General features: G+C 41.8%; 1 protein-coding gene across 1 annotated transcript in view; it reads right to left on the bottom strand.

Annotated features, from left to right (window-relative positions):
• Positions 1-17,986, bottom strand: part of LOC108786596 (pulmonary surfactant-associated protein D-like) — an 85,060-nt gene extending 67,074 nt beyond the window's left edge. Inside the window, exon 1 of the mRNA XM_018555918.1 lies at positions 17,975-17,986. Within this exon, the coding sequence (XP_018411420.1) occupies positions 17,975-17,986 (12 nt within the window). The remainder of the gene's footprint in view (positions 1-17,974) is intronic.
• Between the last annotated feature and the right edge of the window lie 2,723 nt (positions 17,987-20,709).

Genomic DNA, 20,709 nt, shown 5'->3' with positions numbered 1-20,709 from the left:
AAAAGAAAAAACAGGCGAGGGTGAAAGAATAGAGCAGAGAGAAGAGGGAAAAGACTAAAGATGGAGAAGGGGGACCCGGGGAGCACCGCACCAGATCCTGGCAGAGGGCAAGATGTTCAGGAGACAATGTGAACTCAATCCAGTAGAACCAGGTGCAACACAATTTGTCTGAGGTATGTTTAAGGGCCTGTCCACATGATTTTCAGGTCCTGATGAGGTCCGGCTCAGGTGGGGATCTGCAGACGCGGTGCTATGTTTTTCTGCAGTGCAGACTATTTATGATGCGTTTCCGGACCAGACAAAATGTGACATGCAGTATTTTTTCTGTCGTAACCTGAACGGACTGCGCACGTGAGAACTGTAGCCCATAAAACACATAGGGATACATTGGGATGCATTTTTAGTGGAGGAGCGTACGGATCAGGTCAGCACAGAAAACGGACGTCGTGTGAGCAGGCCCTAAGAGTGCTCATGAGGTCTGCCAGGAGAGCATGGCACAAGGTAGGTATTCTTCTCTGTTAATCTCTCTAGGCTAACTGAGCATTAGACTTTTACAATGGATGGGGGCTAACAAAAGGGGATTTTTATAAATTGACTGAAGATCAAAACAGTTACCTGCAGTTGTTTACAGACACCACAATAAATCTGTAAATAGGCAGAGGTTTCTGGAAAAGAAAAGCTTAGCTTTTTTTTGTAAGCCTATGTTTGCTCACAACGTTCTATAAATATTTTGTTCAAACAAGGGCGATATATAATAATATAAACAAACTGTTGTTTTACCTGCAGCCCCAGGATTTCCTGAAGGTCCAGTTTTTCCTGGTGGTCCATTGTTACCTTTTAATCCTGGTGGTCCTAGTTCACCTGGCGGTCCTACAATTAATGCATTAATGATAGTCTACAAAGAAAATATACACTGCTAAAATTTTAAATTCTCTGTGTTAGATCTGATTGTTATACAATGACCTCATTTATTTAAAACAATAATAAGAAAGCTAGCCAGTAGCAAAATGAAATCCTAGTTAAAGTGACCCTTTATCCCCTTTTACTAAATTCTACAGCAGCATACAGCTCTGCATGCTATTATGAAATACACTTACATTCATTAGTTAAACAAATATTTTGCTTTTACTTACAATTACTGCTTTTCCACTACCTGGTTGAGTGAGGCACTGGTGATGTAGCCCTGGCATCACAGATGCATCCTGAGAAGGTTACATCACCAGTGCCTTCCTGGGAATCTCACGTGTAAATTGCAAAATCTCACAAGATCTCAGGGGGAAAGGCATTTTTTCCCCATGAGATGATGTGCACGGTCACATGCTCCAGGAGGCAGACTAGGAGGTAAAGGGTTCATCTGGCCTTAGTGAAAATGGCCACTGTGAAAAGAATGGGCAGGAAAAGAAAAATATGATATGCAAAGAATAAAAAATCTGCACTTATCTAGAAGTATCTGTTTGTAGTTTGTCACTACTAACATTACTAACATTTCTAAATGTGCCTTTGTTGTCATTTTCAAGATAAAGGTGAAGATCCTATTCAAGTTAAGGATTAAGGCAAACCATGCACCGAGCCTCCATGATTTCATGCAGATTGCTGAAAACAGCTACATTAAATTAGAAGACAAACTTTATATTAAACTATTTCCACAAACTCAACAATTTATATACTTTTGCATATAATATTCTACAATATCTACCTTATCAACAAAAGCAGCCTCATATAGACTGCAATAGATGCAGAATGTATGCAGAATGAATTTCCATAGGTATCTTCTTACCTGGATCTCCTTTTAACCCATTAACCCCATCTCTGCCATCTCGTCCATTGAGACCTGGAAGCCCTTGTATCACAGAGCACGTTGGAGTATCTGACATACTCTTGGAGAATAACATCAAGACAATTGTAACTGCAAAGTGAAAGGACTGAAAGTGCACAACCATGTCTAACCTAAAATAAAGGCAACTCTTTTAGAATACAAATCCATTTTATGCCTTATGTCTAAAAAAGTAAAATTGTTAATGTTAAAAGAAAAAAAATCACTCACCTTTCAATTATCTTGCTCAGATTATCCAAAATCGCCAATTGTCAAAAATGTTTGATTGTCTTCTACCAAGTAGTGTGCCTATAGCAGATCATGTCATGCTATGTGCAGAACAGATGCGTTTATACCTAGGAGATTATCGATTATTTCATGAACTTTGAGCCCTGATAGTCAGTAGAAACAAGTTGTTGGTTAATTTAGTTATAGTGTAAAAACATGGTCATGGTTTTTTTCAGGGTCAGTTATAGAGTGTTTGTATAAGAGTGATTCAGGAATCCCATTTTTATTAGGGAAGTGTGTATTGATGAGTATCAGTGTTGGCTAGTCCCTTTTTGGTAAGAATGTAAAATGATCTCAGAGACATTAGAACACACAACAAATAAAACATCATTTTACAGGGGGAAACAAACCCATTTAACTTCACTGCAAGTTATATCACTGCCATGGAACTTATTTGAAGCCTGTAAGTTGGCAAGTGGCAAATGGCAAATGCTTTTCACACACATATGTGTTTTATTCTTTATCACAGCAAATCAAGCATTAAAGGAGTTCTAAAATCCAAGCATATACATCTGCATTATATTATAACATCAACTTTGTAATTGGAATACATACTATAGTTGTTTTTGATTATGCAATCAAAGCTTACTTGAAGAAAATCCCATTCCATGTAGTGAGTTCTGTCTTCTGTCTGCCCATCATGTCCAACAACTTCCTAGATTCCCAGTGTGTTTTGCATCTCTTTCCCTGCTGCATGATGTGATGCAATCTCAATTTCTCAAAACTGCATATCCCACCATGCGTTGCTTCCAGCAAGCAATGATCATGGAAACTTCAGATGCTAAGTTGTAGTTTAGAAGGCAGGCTCTGTGAGTTGTGACACAAGGAAGTGCATATTCACTGCATTAAGGAAGTACATCCTATGGACATCTTTTTCGGCCGACCCGAAGTGCAGGAGGAGTTGGACTCAGCCGATTCAACATCTGGATCAGCTAAGCTGAACCTCCGGCAGGCTACTTGCTGCTGTTCGGTCTATTCTTATAGATGCCGAACAGCAGTGAGTGAATAGCCGAATGCCGCTGAGCAGATTTGCGCTGCAACCAATCAGCTTCTGTTCATTTTCAAATCTTACCTCGCCCGATGACAGAGCCGCGTCTAATGCGGGTGGGCTGGCCGGCCGGGTGCATGTGGCAGAGAGGTGGCAGAGGGAGGGAGACACTACATCTGCGGCCAGGGTCTTAGTTTAGCGGGGGTCGGTGACCACGCCCCCCTCAGCCCTGCACCCGGGGCAAGCGCCCCCCGGTTGTTACGCCACTGTGTCTGACCATTTCCAGTGATATGTCTACACTGTCTGACTATTTCCAGTGATAGATCTACACTGTCTGACCATTTCCAGTGATACGTCTACACTGTCTGACCATTTCCAGTATCATGTCTACACTCTCGGACCATGTCCTGCAGCAGGTCTACACTCTCGGACCATGTCCTGCAGCAGGTCTACACCTTCTGACCAGTAGTCACATGTTCAACCATGCCCTGGCGTTAGGGTGGGGGGGTAGAAAGGAAGAGGAGGGCATGGCCTTGATTTACATTAACTTATATTTTATGAGTTATCTTTTTACTTAGTCGTGAGGATCTTTTCACTTAGGGCCCAGTCACACTACTTGCAGTGCGTTCCGGCCCGGTTCTGGCCAGAAAGCACTGCCTCACATTGCGACTGGCTCCCTTTTTAGTGGGGCAGGAGGGGGCATGGTGGGCCATTCAAGTGAATGGTGCCGTAGCCACGCCCTCCGGCCGCAATGCGATCGCCTGCAGTCTGGTCCGGTGCAGTGCTTGCAGCATTTTGATCGCACCGGAACGGACTGCAGGCACAATGTGCCTTGCGATCCCATGCGGGCTATCGCATTGCGGTCGGAGGGCGTGGCTACGGTGCCATTCACTTGTAACTTGCCATGCAAAAAAGTGAGCCGGCCATAATGCGAGTCAGTGCGTTCTGGCCAGAAATGGGCCGGAACGCACTGTAACTAGTGTGACTGGGCCCTTAATGAACTGTTGAACTGGGCTGTGACAAACTGATTTATACCCTCTACAGAAAGAATGCAAGGAATAAAATGCTGTTAAATCTAAAGAATGAAACAATATTTTTTTCACAAAACAAATTTGAGGGTTGCTTAACTGAAGAAATAGATTGTTTTTCAATTTGCAAATGGAATATTTATTGAGCTTAGGCGAAAAAGGTAAAACTGTATTTACTCCAATCATCCAATCATGTGCAAACACAATTCTGTTTTTTACTCTCTCTTGCACATGATTTGGTATTCAAAGTAAGCAGAGCGTCACCTTATTAACTAAGCTGCTTGAACATTTTCTACTCTTTTTGTAAATTGACTACTTTAGCTAAGTTAGGTATTTTGTTGAGATTTGAGACTTGTGATGGTAATGAGATTTGAGCTCATTGATATTAACTATTAAATTCTCTTCTTTCCCAGCTTAGAACAAATGCAGCCTTCCATTCAGTTTAGGTGCCCTCAAGCTGCCTTCAGTTTGCAAGGCATCAACAAATTCCAAAAAAAGAGATGTGCTCATCTGGCCAGTGATCTTTATGTCCTTAGCACCATTTTGGCCTTTAAACTTTTTTATGATGATCCCTAATGAAAAACCAAGCAAACATGATTGCAAATCACCCCTACATTAGCTTGACAAGTTTAGGTAAACCCAAAGGGGGCCTGGTAACTTTAACAACCCAGGTGACCTCGGAGTCACACTTAGCTCATAAAACTGAGCTACATTATCATCCCAATTTCATAACTTGGAATTGGACAGTGATATTGTGAAACTAATTGCACAAACAGTTGTCTCATCAAGACACAAAATACATACCAAGAATGGACAGGTTATGACCAGCTGCATTTATCCTCCTGGGTCAATCAGAATTTGTATATATGGCAAGTGCGGTCTTAATGTAAAGTTACTTTCATGATGCATAATAATTTAGGGATGTGTATCAATATTCCATTGTAATCTTAGATATGAAATGTAATAGTTTGGAAGGAGCTGGGGAGGACATCCTAAAGGCTTAGCTCTCCTGATCCCCCTCCCTAGACCTACCTTATGGGCTGGCTTTGTGACACCACTTAGAGGGATGACAAAAAGATGCTGCAGAGGCAGCTAAGAAGGCTCTTGTTTTAATATCAAGAAGAGGAACTCCTGCAACATCAAGAAGTTCATAACAACTCCGAAGAGTTCCTCTTTAACATCAGTAAAGATTCTTTCTCTCTTCTCTTCTTGCTTGGAGAAAAGCCATTTAGACCCATATTTTGTTTATTGAACTGGATTCTGTCTGAACATATAAGCCTAGGACTGTTAAGTATTCTCCTTTTTATTCCCTTTTATTTTACTGTCATACATTTTGTCTCCCTTTATTAATATCTTTTTCTGTAATTTTTTCTTCACCGTTTCTTTTATTAAAGGATGATCTTGAAAATCATTAAGCTTATCTCTAGGCACTAAATAAGATCTTAAAGTATAATTGCCTCTGTGAAGAGCGCTACTGTATTATGAAACCCTTTCTTATCCCTGTCTGAGAGGACAGTGGTATCATAGGCTTTGTTTAAGTTCGTGTTTGGTTAAAAAAAACACATGGTGGCAGTTATAACTTAGGTGTGTAACGGATTAACTGCAGTGTTAACCAACCCTAGTGATGATGGCTCTCAGTCTGCTGGCCTCCTTTTTTTGCTGTCTCTATTGTGGAGATTTCTCTGTTCCAGAGACACAGCATGAAGTGAGAGAAATGTTTTCAAAATGAAGGAAAGCTTCTGAAACTGGTCTCCACATTGAAAGATAATCTCTTTTCCTGCAATGTGACAACTATGATTTTTTCCCCCCATCACTTTCTGTCCCAGTGACAATGTGCCCCAAGAAATATAGCGTAAATAAAACTGGAAAAGTAATGAACCAAAAATAAGGAGACCTCCTGCTATGCTACACTGTGCATGAACAAATTCTTAACATTTTAAATTGGTCTTTTTTCCCCTTTTTTTATTTTTTGGTAAATTCAACATATTCTGATTCTGATTGTTGTATTGGCAATTAATCCCTTGCTGAGACCTCTATGTCTGGCCTGTATAAGCAGATATAATCACTGCAGACAATCCTCATCAGATAGCTGAACTCACCAAATACCCTTTCATCCACAAATTGCTTTATTGCTTGCAGCAGGCTGACGACACCCGACAGGACACAGTAGATGAATGATCAGACGGTAATTGAAGGTCAGAGATGGTAATGTTTCCAAGCATGCAATGCAGATAAATATGTGGGCATGCTACTGGCAGACATTTTGATGCCAGAAAATACTACTTATGAAAGAAAGGGGAAATATACTGTATTATAGATAGGAGGGAACACAGAAAAACATGATGCAATAACCCAAAACGACCACAAGATGGACCACCAATTCAAGGGCACAGGAAGGGGAGGGAGTGTTATTTTTACAGCCAGCCACTGACTACCAATACTTCTGACCAAAATGTTTTATTGTTTCAATAGTTGCTGACAGACTTTTTTAAGTTCTTCTTTAACGTAGGCTGAAAAGCATATGTAGTTGAAGATGTTTTAGTGATTATGCTGAATGTTGTATTTATTAGTTGTACTTGGGTTGGGTTTTTTAACCATACACCTTGCAAAGCCCTGCTCCTCTTCCAAAATGGCAGGGACTTTCTCTCTCAGGTCTGCTCCTTGGGACTGACAGAAAGCAGTGGTAAGCAGCCATTCTGCTATGGCTATTTCATAGTGAAATAGCCAATAGCAAGCTGGCTATTGCTCTGCCACTGCCTTCTGTCAGTCCAAGAGGAGCGAACCTGAGAGAGAAAGTTTTCTTTAAGGCTCGATCCTCTGCTGATTTCGACAGTCCGCTATTGGCTATTGCAATTAAAAGAGCTAGTAACAGAATGGCTATTGCTCCTGCAGAGGAGCGGGCCCGAGAGAGAAAGTTCTCTCAGGTCCGCTCCTCTGTGACTGACACCAGGCAGTGGGTGGAGCATTAGCCAGCCTGCTATTGGGTATTTTAATTTTAAATAGCCAATATCAGGTTTTGTTTATTTCTGCCCACTGCTAGATGTAAACATTGCATTGGGAGATTTTCTTCTTTTTCAATTGTCGGCAGATGCTGGAATGACTTCATTTTTAAAATGTATTTTAAATAAAAGAATTGTCAAAAATTAATCTGTACCTGGATCTGAAGCTGTTCACTAAAATTATTTCTCTTAGACTGCTCCCAATACTACCATCCCTGATTCATAGTGACCAAGCGGGTTTTACGCCGGGTAGAGAGGCGAAGGACAACACTACTAGGGTCCTCAATGCCATCCATCTGGCCAAGAGCCGCTCTATTCAATTGGGCCTATTGACCACAGATGCGGAAAAGGCTTTTGACCGGGTGAATTGGTCCTTTTTGCAGACTACACTGAGTTATGTGGGACTGGGCCCCTTCATGCAGATCTGGATACAAGCATTGTATTCCACACCATCCGCGGCGGTGAGAGCGAATGGTTCTATCTCCTCCTATTTTTCTTTATCCAATGGTACCCGGCAGGGTTGCCCGCTCTCCCCATTACTCTTCATACTGACTTTGGAACCCCTCCTTTGTCATATTCGTAAAAACTGTGACATCAAGGGTATAACAGTTGGAGATACCACTCATAAGGTTGCGGCTTTTGCCGACGACCTACTGTTTTTTGTCACCTCCCCCAAGACCACAATCCCAAATCTACTCAAAACACTCTACCAATATGGAGACCTTTCCAATTTTAAAATCAATTTCCACAAATCTGCTATGCTCAATGTATCCATACCTCCAAATCGGGTAACCAACATGTCAGCCCACTGCCCATTCCCCTGGGTATAAGACCATATTCAATATCTTGGGGGTTAAAATCACGCCTAGCTTAGATCGCCTTTTCTCTGCAAACTTCCCGCCCTTGCTCAAGCTGGTTAGCAAAGATCTAAAGATGTGGACCTGCTCATACCATACCTGGTTTGGTAAGAATGCAGTCTTGAAAATGACTATACTCCCTGCATTTTTGTATCTTTTCCAAACACTTCCCATACATGTCCCAACCCCCTTCCTCCAAACGATTCAAAGGGAATTTTTACACTTTCTATGGTCTCCTTCCCGCCTGCGTCTCTCCTACCACTCTCTACTGTTACCCAAGGAGCATGGCGGCATGGCTTTTCCGGATCCCAATCTTTACTATACGGCGGCCCATCTGGCAAGGATTGTGTCCTGGTGTAGAGACGCCCTGTATAAACCTTGAGTACCCATAGAACAACTATTCTCCCAGACTCCACTATGCTATCTCCCGTGGATGCCCCTCTCCGATATACGGGTCCAGCTGGCACACCCCCTTATAGGTCCGACACTGAAGGCTTTCCACTCAGTAATAGGTCTGATGGGCCAGAGTCAGGGGGTATCCAGAATGTCTCCAGTTTTGGATCATCCTGTTTGCCCTCTGAGTAGAGGAGACGACCACTCCAAGAAACTGAGGGACATGGGGAAATGCAGATTGGACAATTTTTTGATCAATGGCCGTCTGTGCTCCCGAGATGAACTAACCGCGCTTGTTGAACCACCCCTAGATCCCTGAAGATCGATGCAACTTCACCACTTTCTGGTGAGTATAGTCCCTGGACCCACACTCCTCCCGCCACTTACGCTGTTCGACCGATTATGTCTTGAGAAAACCCCCTCTAGTCATTCTCTATCCAGGGTTTACAAGCTACTCATAACTCCCGCTGACTCATATGTGCTTCCATTTCTTCTTAAATGGGAACGAGACCTGCAGCTATCTCTATCGATGGAACAAAGAGCGGACATTCTATACTTTTCTCACAAAGCCTCCATTGCTTGCAAAACTCAGGAAGCTAACTACAAACTGCTCACACGCTGGTATAGGGTTCCCTCCATTCTGCATAGGATTTGGCCACACACTTCTAATCAACCTGAATGGTCTCTTCCCAACCCTCCCACTCCCTCTCTCCCTCCCCTCCCCACCCCTTCTCCCTCTCCTTCCCACCCCCTTCTCCACCATGCTCTTCCCCCTCTGAGCTGTCCCCATTTTTTTTTCTCTCTTTCTCTACAAACTTCTTTATGTTCTTTGGAAACGTCAAGCTGATCATTAGAATGCTCCCCAAGACACCAGAGACAGAAAAAAATCCACTTAGATAGCAGGAGTGGTTAACCTCTGTTAAATATGCCTTATTTCCATCTGAGATTAATGTATCATTCTTTGTTCAGACCAAGAGCAGCTCTGTTTCTGTTTTGCACTTGACCTATTTGACTTTAATACTGTGGTGGCATTGTTATTACAGATGTTGTACTTCTGCTGCTTGTGATTAAAATAAAGGATTAAAAAAAAAAAATCATGTTTTGTTTTTGTTCAATTAAAGTAATTTTTTCTAAGGTGTTGTGTGTTTATTTACATTTTATTTAACCCTTTAGTGAATGAGTAGGGGCACAAGTACCCCTTATTCATGCACAAGGGGGTGTGATGGACTGAACCGTCACTGGGGCTGCTGGAGGAGCCCTGAGGGCTTGCCTCCTTCCTACTAACTATGGACCTAGGAATATGGAGATATGTGTCTCCTCTATCCCTATTCTTTCATTAGGGCACCGGGGAGCGGATTCTGTTAATGTTTGATTATATTTCGTTTTTAGACCACCAGAACTATATAAGTACTGCGCTGGTTTTCCTTAAAGTCAGCCTGGTTACTAGGGGAACGTTTGGGCTGTAGTTATGATTTTACGGTTCCGGAGTGGAGGAAGCTGATTTCTACCGGAGGTACCCAGTTGGGGTACCAAGCAGTCTGTCACAGGTGGCATCTGGGTGCCCCCTTCATGAAAGGGGGTACCCAGATGCAGATGAGCCTCCCTATCCACAGACCCCCACAACCACCGGGTCAGGGTTGTGGGGAAGAGGCCCTTGTCCCCATCAGCATGAGGACAAGGTGCTTTTCCCAGGTGTCCCAGACTGGAAAAGCACCCTTCCAATGCCGAGAGCATATGGCCTGGTATGGTGGAGGGAGGGGGGGCACTCGCTCACCCCCCCTCCCCCCCCCCCCTTTCCTGCCTTGCCAGGCTGCTGCCCGAATTAAGGGTCTGGAATGGGAGTTTAGGGAGGGCCCCATTTTTTTTTCATTTTTGGCGTTGGGGTTCCCCCTTAAAAGTCCTACCAGACCTAAAGGGTCTGGTATGAATGGTCGGGGATCCGCACACTTTTTTTTCTTACATGGGATCCCCCCTAACATTCCTACCAGACCTAAAGGGTCTGGTAAGATTTGGGAGGGGCCCCATGCTGTTTTTTAATTATTATTATTATTTCTGTGAACAGTTACACTTTTGTGTATTCTGTGACAGCTGTCAGATTCATTACATTGGGGATGGAAGTGTCCTCAAAGAAGCAGAAGCTGTTACAGAATAACACATATCTCTCAGCTTCTTTCATTATTTACATTTTGTAACAATATTGTGTTACTTTGTTTCATTTGAGATACAAGTGCAGAGAAGCCAGAGAGCGGTAAATTAGTAAATCCCGCTTGTTGTGTTTCGTTTCCGAATGAAATTCAGATGTATCCGAAAATTAATTATTAAACATTCGGATTCATTATTTCTGTCGTTCGGAAATTCAAATGCATCTGAATGTCTGAATTTACAGAAATCTGTGTGAATTTCAATTCGGAACTAAACGAACTGCACATGTCTAGTCGGCGATCGGTTCTAAAATCGATGCACTTTGTCCACTAATGCATGGACTTTCTCAACGTGTAATGTCAGGTAATTGCAGGCAGGCACCATTTTTAGATCATTAAGCACACACTTTCATTTTTTTGATATGTAGTCCAGAGAGAACTTACCTCAATGAGTCGTTGATTTTGTAGGATTTTACATACCTTTATGTGGTACAGGTACCCTGTTCGGTGTGACTAATGTATGCAGGAATGAGGGGTAGCAGTGATTATCCATAGATACCCAAAAAGTGTGTCCTCCTACATAATCATATTTGCTTTAGCAATCAAACCCTTGGCAGCTTTGATCTTTAAAAACCTATCAAATAGGAGGTACAAATCGGTGCTAAGTGCTAAAAATTTACATTTTTCAGAGATGATGTTACAGTAATAACTGAAATGATTATATCCCCCCCTAATCTGTTTATTTTCCTTGATAAATTTGATTGAGATTCAGGCTGTGAGTCAACACTGAAAAAACCTGAGCTCTTAACTTTAAATTTACCCAGGAACGGAGTCGAACAGTTGAAGGATAAAGTTCACTTCTAATGGAAATCTGACACCCTCTCTTACCTAGGGTTTAAAATTGCAACCATATATGGTAAATTACATCAAGCTACTTACTTCACAGACTATCCAACATGGAAATATTAGTGTCTGCTCTATGAAGATACTAATATTGCTGAAACTACAGTCATGTAAAAAAAGTATGTACACCTCAATGGAATTGTTGACTTTTTCAACATATTTGAGCAAACATTAGATCTCAATTCCAACAGTGCGTACAGAGAAAGGTGATATACTTGAACAAATGGCACATAAAATGTACATGCTATATTCATACTTATAATCTAAATGATCACAAATTCAGATTTGTCACATGAAATAAGTATACTCCTACATTTACCAGCACTTCATATCCATTCAATTAGAATCCAGATTAGGTGCCAATGATTAGAGCATCCTTAGGGAGTACGCAGGTGGAACATGTCTTATTTAAACCTCAGATATTTAGGATTCAATGTCCTCTTTGCTATTTCCATGCATGGTGTCCTCATGATTGCCATACAAGAGCTCTCTAAAGCCCTCAGAAACAAGGTTGTGGGTGCCTCTGAGTTTGGCAAGAGATTTAAAAAGACACATTTGAAATCTCAAAGAACCTCAGAATTTCTTTGCGGGATCTACAGTTAACTTGCAATAGCTGGTATCAAAGTGCATGCATCTGCAATCAAAAAGAGATTGCACCAATTTAACCTACAGGTGAGATGTGCCAGGAAAATGCCTTTGCTGTTTAAAAAGATCAATTTAGCAAGGCTATGTTTTGCGATTGAACATATAGGAAAAAATCAGGCCTTCTGGAACAGTGTGCTCTGGTCTGATGACTCAAAAATAAAATTGTTTGGCCACTGTAACAGTAGAATTGTTTGGCACAAACTAAAGACAGCAGTTAGAGAGAAACCTCATACCAAATGTGAGGCATGGTGGTGTACTTATTATAGTTTGGGGCTACTTTGCTGCTTTGGGGCCTGGGTGCCTTGCTGTTATTGGAGAAACTTTGAATTCTACATCATTCCAAAGTTGGGGCTGAAACAGTCAGTCATTCCATGCAAGGAAACCCACAAACACCTTGGCAACTGAAATAACTTTGCATGGAGGAGTAGTCATTAATGCTACAGGGTGCAATATTGCTTTTGAAGCCAAGGGTGTATTTGACCTCTTCCACAATACACCATTACTATGTATTGATATTTTTAACAAATGTATTAATTGACACTGAACTCTGGGCACTTTCTTATGAATGTATTTCTTAATAGCTACAAAGGTTATACATGTATTTTGTGTACACACAATGTCTTTGCAAGCCTAGATATTAAAAAAAAAGTAAAGTGCAGGAGTTGTTTAATGCTGGATTACTGCACTGATCTGGAAAAAATACACAAAGGATTCAAACATCTGAGTAAGAATCAATTTCCCTCTTGTATTTAGACCAGTGGTTCTCAACCTGTGTAACCTCAGGACCCACATTTGTCCTTGGTCATTGTCATGACCCAATGCGTTCGGGTGTGGGCGATCAAACTGTGGGTGGGGGGTGCGTTTGGGGTGACATTCAAATGAATGGCAATGCAACACACCTCACACACCAGAATGCGTGGTAGGTTTGATTTTGCCTGATTTTAGTGCGTTAAAGCGCACGGGACTGTGCGATTAATGGACTGTACTAGTCTGAACGGGCCTTCAAAAACACTGACAGACACACACACACACACAACCACAGACACAATCTGACAATCACAGACATTCTCACACACATGCATAAAAAAAATGTAATTTGTTTACTTTTTTAAAGATCCATCCAGTCTTCCTACCTTACAGGAACTGGAGCGGATCCTTAGCCTGGGGTCCAGTGTGGGCTGCTGTGCAGTGACAATCCATATGTGCAATGCATTGCTGATACAGCTCCCTTGCATGCCCTGTAGAGGTGCGGGGAGCCAGAATGTGATGTAATTCCAGTCTGGGCACCTCTACAGTACATGCGAGGGAGCTGTAAGCAATGCACATATGGATGGAGCTCTCTCTCATCTCACCCCACCTCAAGCTGACACTCAGCACCGCTAGGGGGAGGCTGAGGAGCCACTCACCTAGAAAAGTGGAAGGCATGTGGTGACCCACTGAACACGGGGTTGTGACCCAATTTTTGTGTCACGACCTATCAGTTGAGAACCAAGGATTTAGACAATACTTGCTTATCACAGAGTTCAGCTTTAAAAGGCACATTTCCCTATGTTTTTATATCAGCTTTATCTGTTTGCTTGTACAGGCGTGGAAAAAGTCAACAATTTCTATGTGGTGTACTTACATTTTCACATGGATGTATTTTACCTATTATGCACACTACAAAAAAAGTATTTCCAAGAAAAATTTATAAAATTCAAATGGCGGGGTAAATGAAGTAGATTACAATCCAATAATTTACACTAGGAGAAAAAAAAGGTGATACTGCTGTCCTTATTTTTCTGAAGTATTACAATGCTGCCAGAATTTTCCAGTTTCTAACTACTTTCAAAAGGATGAATGCCCAGTAGGGGTGTAGATACTGATTTCAGCACAGTGGTGGAGCATCAGGGCCCAGTCACAGCTGCAACCACTACAACCCTGGTAGTTCTTGTGAAAATGCCAACTATCGGATTCGGCACTGTTATCTGAAGTGGTAAAGGTTGCCTATTCCCTGCCCTACTGTTACATTCTTTGGCTTTGTGGGACATGTTAGGAAAAATATACTAATTACCATCTATTAAACTGCATTTCCCCCTATTGTGAGTTTCCCAAGGATTTGATGACCTACCATTTAATTGGTAAATCATTAAGGACATTTGCCACATTGGTAACTTTACATCTTATAAAGGTAGTGTTTATGCATTCCTTTGGCTATCTTTAACCGCTTGCCGTCTGCCCATTGTCAAAACACGGGTAGAAGGCAGATGCTGCCCGGCGGGTGGACGTACATATACGTGATTTATCTTTTTTGCTCGCGTGTGCTCCCGAGCAGAATCCCACCGGGAATGTAAACAGCTGTTACCACCTGTTACATACAAGCATTCAGCTGGCACTAAAGCTGGCCGATTGCTTGTATGACAGCGCACAGTGTGCCCCCTCTGGTGCCTGTGGCCCAGGACCGGCACAGTGACTGCTCAACTGTACACAGAGGAGAGATCAGCATTCTCTTTACTTGCTGAGCTCTCCTCCGATCTCTAAAGGTGGAAGTGATGTGTATTAATCACTTCCTCCTTTAGCTGTCATTTCTCTGGCTGCTATCGCCAGAGAACAAGCTGGTGAAGCAGATCTCTACCGTCCAATAGCCCTGGTGAAAAATGTGTGGCCCAGTAAAGGCATTAGAGGAGAATTGTAGGGTCAATGTTGACTGGAGTGCACAGCTTCCCAGATAGAAAGTGTAGTGGTCGTTAAGGGATGGGCATCCCTGGACAGCTGTCTATATCGTTTCGGAATCCAGCAGACCCTATGTAGAGCTGTTTGACTCAGGGCCTGTTCCATTTGTACCCATAATTTGGTCTCTCTAGCATAATGCCAATCAATGAGTTTGGCCAAAGAGGCTTCTCTATAATACCTTCTAAAATCCGGGAGGGAGGCTCCACCCAAAGATTTAGGTCTGCACAGGACTTTATACGAGACCCTTGCTCTCCTGTTCCTCCAGATAAACCTTGAGACCAGTGAGCGTAATATTGTAAAAGCATTTTATTTTGTGCGATTGCCACTCAAAAGGGAACTTTTGCACTGCGGTTTAAATTGGTTGTCAATTTGTCAGAGCCAGCTGTACCCGCCCCCTCCCCTTTCCATTTCGCCAGTCAGCGCTGGCGGATTGTAGCGGGGAGGGGGGAATCCAGCCCCTCCCCTGTCACGGCAGAGTGCCGTGACAGGATCGAGAAGTGAGCGGACGCCGGTATGTGTTCGCTCACTTCTTGATCTACTGAGCCGACCAGGTCGGCTATAACTATGAGGTGAGTGAAAAGCACTCACCTCATAGTTCTCCTTCAAATGCTCATTCAGTATAAATTATTCTTACTCTTGTGATGTAATGCAAAACATTACCGCTGAGACAACTTTATTAAAATAGAGACTGCTATAACTGTGAAGTAAATGTTTTGACATGTTGAAAGTGATTTCTGGCAGGCTGTGTTCCATCTCTGGTCATAAGAGGTATTATAATACATCAATCGCAGAACACAAATTTGTACACAGTATTGTAATATTGTAAGATACATGTAAGATACATTAGATTTCTCAAGCATCCTATATTCTTGTGCTAAGTGTACTATGGAAGGAAAGTTTAGTGCTCTTTATTTGTCAGAGTATTTGTTGTCACTTTAGGAAAGCACACTCTGTACCGTGGTCATATTTGCTTTCATTTCAATTAGTTTCTGTGTACTTTGGCTTCAAACAAGAGATCTTGTTGAAACTATTCTTTTTATCCCAAAAAATGATAACCTGGGCACTGGAATTCAGAAGTTTCATGATCTGAAGGTTGATGAAAAATAATAACCTACCGTAATAGTTGAATGTCAAGTCCACACAAAGCCTACATCTTCTTTCATCTCCCCAATACTCAATAGGAGTGAGATTTTGTTTTGGAGTTACTAAACCCATTTACCTGCCATAACCATAATTCTGGCCACTGCTGCTTTTTAAGCTAATCCTCCAGAAGAAGTGAGACTTCTTGGGCTTTAAGTAGAAGAAGGATTCATTGATGGCACTAGTATAATAGCAACTCTGGTGAGAAAATCTCATTTGTGTATTCCCTGAGATTTAAAGGAAGTTAGTGGGTGTTCTAGCCTCTACCTTAAAGTGTATGTACGCCCTAAGAATTAATTTATTTTATTTGCTCTCTTTGGTCATCTAAAAGCCCATCTCGTGGCAAATAATAACCCCCTCCCAACTCCCTCTTTTCTGATTGTTGTCATAATAAAAAAAAACCTTTTACTTAAAGCCACAGTCATGTGACAATCCTGTCCCAAGTCTTCCCTCTTCTTCGTCTTACATGAGATAAGGTCCTTCTTCAGGTGCTAATGTCACTTTCTATCGGCTGTCCAACTACAAAGTCCTCTCAGGATCCAGCAGAGGAGTCTTCAGCGGTAACACCATCAAGAGGGGAATGTAAGGGACCGGCCAGCATAGGCACATCTGTAGCACTGGATTTGCGCCCCCCGCAACCGGAAACAGTTTTACTTACCTGATCCCTGCTACTCTGACAGTTGCTGCTCACCTTATCTTCCCTACACTCTGGTCTTTGGACTGTCCCTTGACAGCCTCACATGAACTATGGACCCTGCATTATACTTGATGATGTCAGTGGGCTTCTGACTGCCAAAGTGGAGGTGGTGTAAGGTTGCTGTGTAAGGTTGCTGGTCATGTAGCCTGCAGGGAGCCAGGAGGAGTGGGGATCAGGTAAGTAAAGTAATTTTTACAGGTACCCTTGCCATAAACGAGCATTAAGCCCTTGCAGTTAAGTGAAGCAGCCAATCAATGGTTTCTTTTATTTTCCCTGAAGCTCAGCTTTAACATAAAATTGGGAGCATTTTGTTACATCTATTCGATTACTGCAAAAAATCCCTTTCAATCTTGATGGAAATGCAGACCTGTACTGTGTCCTCTCCAAACTCCCATTTTACCTTGGCACACAGATTCATCTAAAACATAAGTTTATGGTTAACATAAAAAATAAAATCAATATTTTGCAGTCCATGTACCCTCCAACCTAAATGCACATTTTTGTTTTTAGCCTTCTGTTATCTACCGCAGATTTCCCTCCTAATGCTGTGCAGTTTTTATTCCCAAGTTCAGGTCAGCACATCAAGTGACATAAGGTTTGTGCTTTCATCACCCTCTGCCCTGGCCTAGCAGAGATTGAGGTCACATGACTGTAAACAGTGCAAAATAAAATAAAAATGCATTTTGTGCTACATGATTGGTTGATTGAAGTAAACACCGATTCATCTTATTTAGTGAACATTCACTTTGCAAAGACAACAGTCTCTAATCCTTTTGTAAATCAGCCCCATTATCAGAATAAGCCTACATTAATGTGTTACTTCACATTTAAAAAAAAAAGGGTAGAATATAGCACAGGAGTATATAACTTTCTGTAAACAGTCATTTCAAAAAGTCACTTAAAAATCTTACAAATGTTTATTTTCTGGTTTTGAAGGCCAGTTGCACCCAAGTTATCTTTTAAGCACAGATAGGCTGGAGATACACCAGTAGAAATTTGTTAGAAAAAAACTGTTTTCAGAATGTTTGTTTGATTTTCAGGCATGAACAAAATCTAAAGGCAACATCCACCATCAGTGGATCATGGGTACAATGCTCATGCTTCTGCAGAATATTCCTCCGTTTAACCGCTTGCCGTCCGCCCGTTGTGGAAAAACAGACGGACGGCAAACTCACATGGGCGGGTTTTTTATTCTGCTCGCGTGAAGATGGGCAGAAAAAACCCGTCCGTTGTGCACAGTTGTTATCGGCTGTTTGACATACAAACATTTGGCGGCTCTATAGACGCCGATCACTTGAATGTTGTGGCTGCTCACCCCCCCTCCCTCTCCTGCAGTGCCGCCGCCGCCGCCCCCCCTCCTGCACCCTTACCTTCAATCCCATCGTCCGTTGTGCACAGTTGTTATCGGCTGTTTGACATACAAACATTTGGCGGCTCTATAGACGCCGATCACTTGAATGTTGTGGCTGCTCCCCCCCCCTCCCCCTCCTGCAGTGCCGCCGCCGCCGCCCCCCCTCCTGCACCCTTACCTTCAATCCCAGGATCTGCTACCCCATCTGAGGCCCGGGAGCAACTCCTTGCTGAACTCCCTCTGTACTGTGAATGCGGAAGTGATGTGTAATACATCACTTCCGCATTCACCTGTCAGTCATCTGGCTGCTATAGCCAGAGAGAAGAAACTTATGAAACAGATCTCTGCTTCATCAGCTTCTTTGGGGGTCCCCAGGTGACATTATGGGTCTTAGAGACCCATAATGTCTCCATAAAGAGGACCTGTCAGTGTGCCTTTGCTATTATATAGGGAGATTGTTATCCCCCTCTGTGATAGCAATAACATTAAGTGTAAAAAATAAAAATAAAAGTCACATATAAAAAAAGTAAAAAAAAAACAACAACATTTTTAAGTCCCCACCCCCACGTTTACGCACATATAAACGTAAATACGCGTCAGATGCGCTAGCGCGCGAAAATGGCAATTGCGCGACACATGTTACATATCGCCGTGAACGTCGGAATGAGAGCAATAATTTTAGGGCCATCAATCACTGATAACACTAAACTGATGAGCGTTAAAAGCTTTTAAAGCGTCACCTATGGCCAATTTGGGATATTGTCGTTTTTTGAGGTTTCGTGCGCGCGTGCAATTTTAAGGCTTGACATGTTTGGTGTCTTTTTCACCCGCCTTTTATATTTTACCAAAAAATTGGTAATAATAAATGTTTTATAATTTAATATAGGGGAAACAGTTTTTTTATACATTTTCGGTAATTTTTCATTAATATAGTAAAAAATAAAAAGCTAAGTGGTGATTAAATACCACCAAAAGAAAGCTCTCTGTGTCCCCAAAAAATTGTATACATTTCATTTCAATACGGCGTTGCATGACAGAATAAATGTCAGTCAAAGTACTGCAGCGCTGAATACTGATAAATGGCCTGGACAGGAAGGAGGAATACCACCGCGGACTTCAAGTGGTTAAAGTAATTTTCTGTTCATAAATTCTGATTTTAACATGTGTGAAAAATGGAAAAAAAAACCCACTCTGTTCCTAAGATGATTAATTAACATTTGAGTAGAGCACCTCTTTTGTTCCTCAATCATTTTCTGTAATGAGATAATGTAATTGTCCTGCAGTTTAAAGAAATATAAGTAATGAACCTTAAACTTTTAGCAAACCAAGATGAAAAAATTGGATAACTGTCAGGTTAGTTGCTGTAGTGTCCCTTTGCAGACATATGCACTGTATACATGACGTTGTAAACACTTTGATTTTTAACAATCTGTGTGTGCAGACTCCAAACAGGAGTGTTTTTTATCTTTTCTTTATTTTAAAATGTTTCTTTAGAAGATAAACACATACAATAATAGTTCTATAATGGATATATGGCAAATAGCTCACCACAGATTTAATCAAGTTGACTGAAATTCACAGATAACTAGATACTGATTACTGCACGGAACGTCATTCCATTGACCACTCCCCCCCTCCCCCTCCTGCAGTGCCGCCGCCGCCGCCCCCCCTCCTGCACCCTTACCTTCAATCCCAGGATCTGCTACCCCATCTGAGGCCCGGGAGCAACTCCTTGCTGAACTCCCTCTGTACTGTGAATGCGGAAGTGATGTGTAATACATCACTTCCGCATTCACCTGTCAGTCATCTGGCTGCTATAGCCAGAGAGAAGAAACTTATGAAACAGATCTCTGCTTCATCAGCTTCTTTGGGGGTCCCCAGGTGACATTATGGGTCTTAGAGACCCATAATGTCTCCATAAAGAGGACCTGTCAGTGTGCCTTTGCTATTATATAGGGAGATTGTTATCCCCCTCTGTGATAGCAATAACATTAAGTGTAAAAAATAAAAATAAAAGTCACATATAAAAAAAGTAAAAAAAAAACAACAACATTTTTAAGTCCCCACCCCCACGTTTACGCACATATAAACGTAAATACGCGTCAGATGCGCTAGCGCGCGAAAATGGCAATTGCGCGACACATGTTACATATCGCCGTGAACGTCGGAATGAGAGCAATAATTTTAGGGCCATCAATCACTGATAACACTAAACTGATGAGCGTTAAAAGCTTTTAAAGCGTCACCTATGGCCAATTTGGGATATTGTCGTTTTTTGAGGTTTCGTGCGCGCGTGCAATTTTAAGGCTTGACATGTTTGGTGTCTTTTTCACCCGCCTTTTATATTTTACCAAAAAATTGGTAATAATAAATGTTTTATAATTTAATATAGGGGAAACAGTTTTTTTATACATTTTCGGTAATTTTTCATTAATATAGTAAAAAATAAAAAGCTAAGTGGTGATTAAATACCACCAAAAGAAAGCTCTCTGTGTCCCCAAAAAATTGTATACATTTCATTTCAATACGGCGTTGCATGACAGAATAAATGTCAGTCAAAGTACTGCAGCGCTGAATACTGATAAATGGCCTGGACAGGAAGGAGGAATACCACCGCGGACTTCAAGTGGTTAAAGTAATTTTCTGTTCATAAATTCTGATTTTAACATGTGTGAAAAATGGAAAAAAAAACCCACTCTGTTCCTAAGATGATTAATTAACATTTGAGTAGAGCACCTCTTTTGTTCCTCAATC

Source organism: Nanorana parkeri, unplaced genomic scaffold (assembly GCF_000935625.1).
Source record: "Nanorana parkeri isolate BGI_ZX_2015 unplaced genomic scaffold, ASM93562v1 scaffold218, whole genome shotgun sequence".
Classification (NCBI taxonomy): domain Eukaryota; kingdom Metazoa; phylum Chordata; class Amphibia; order Anura; family Dicroglossidae; genus Nanorana; species Nanorana parkeri.
This window is presented reverse-complemented; position numbering and strand designations above follow the sequence as displayed.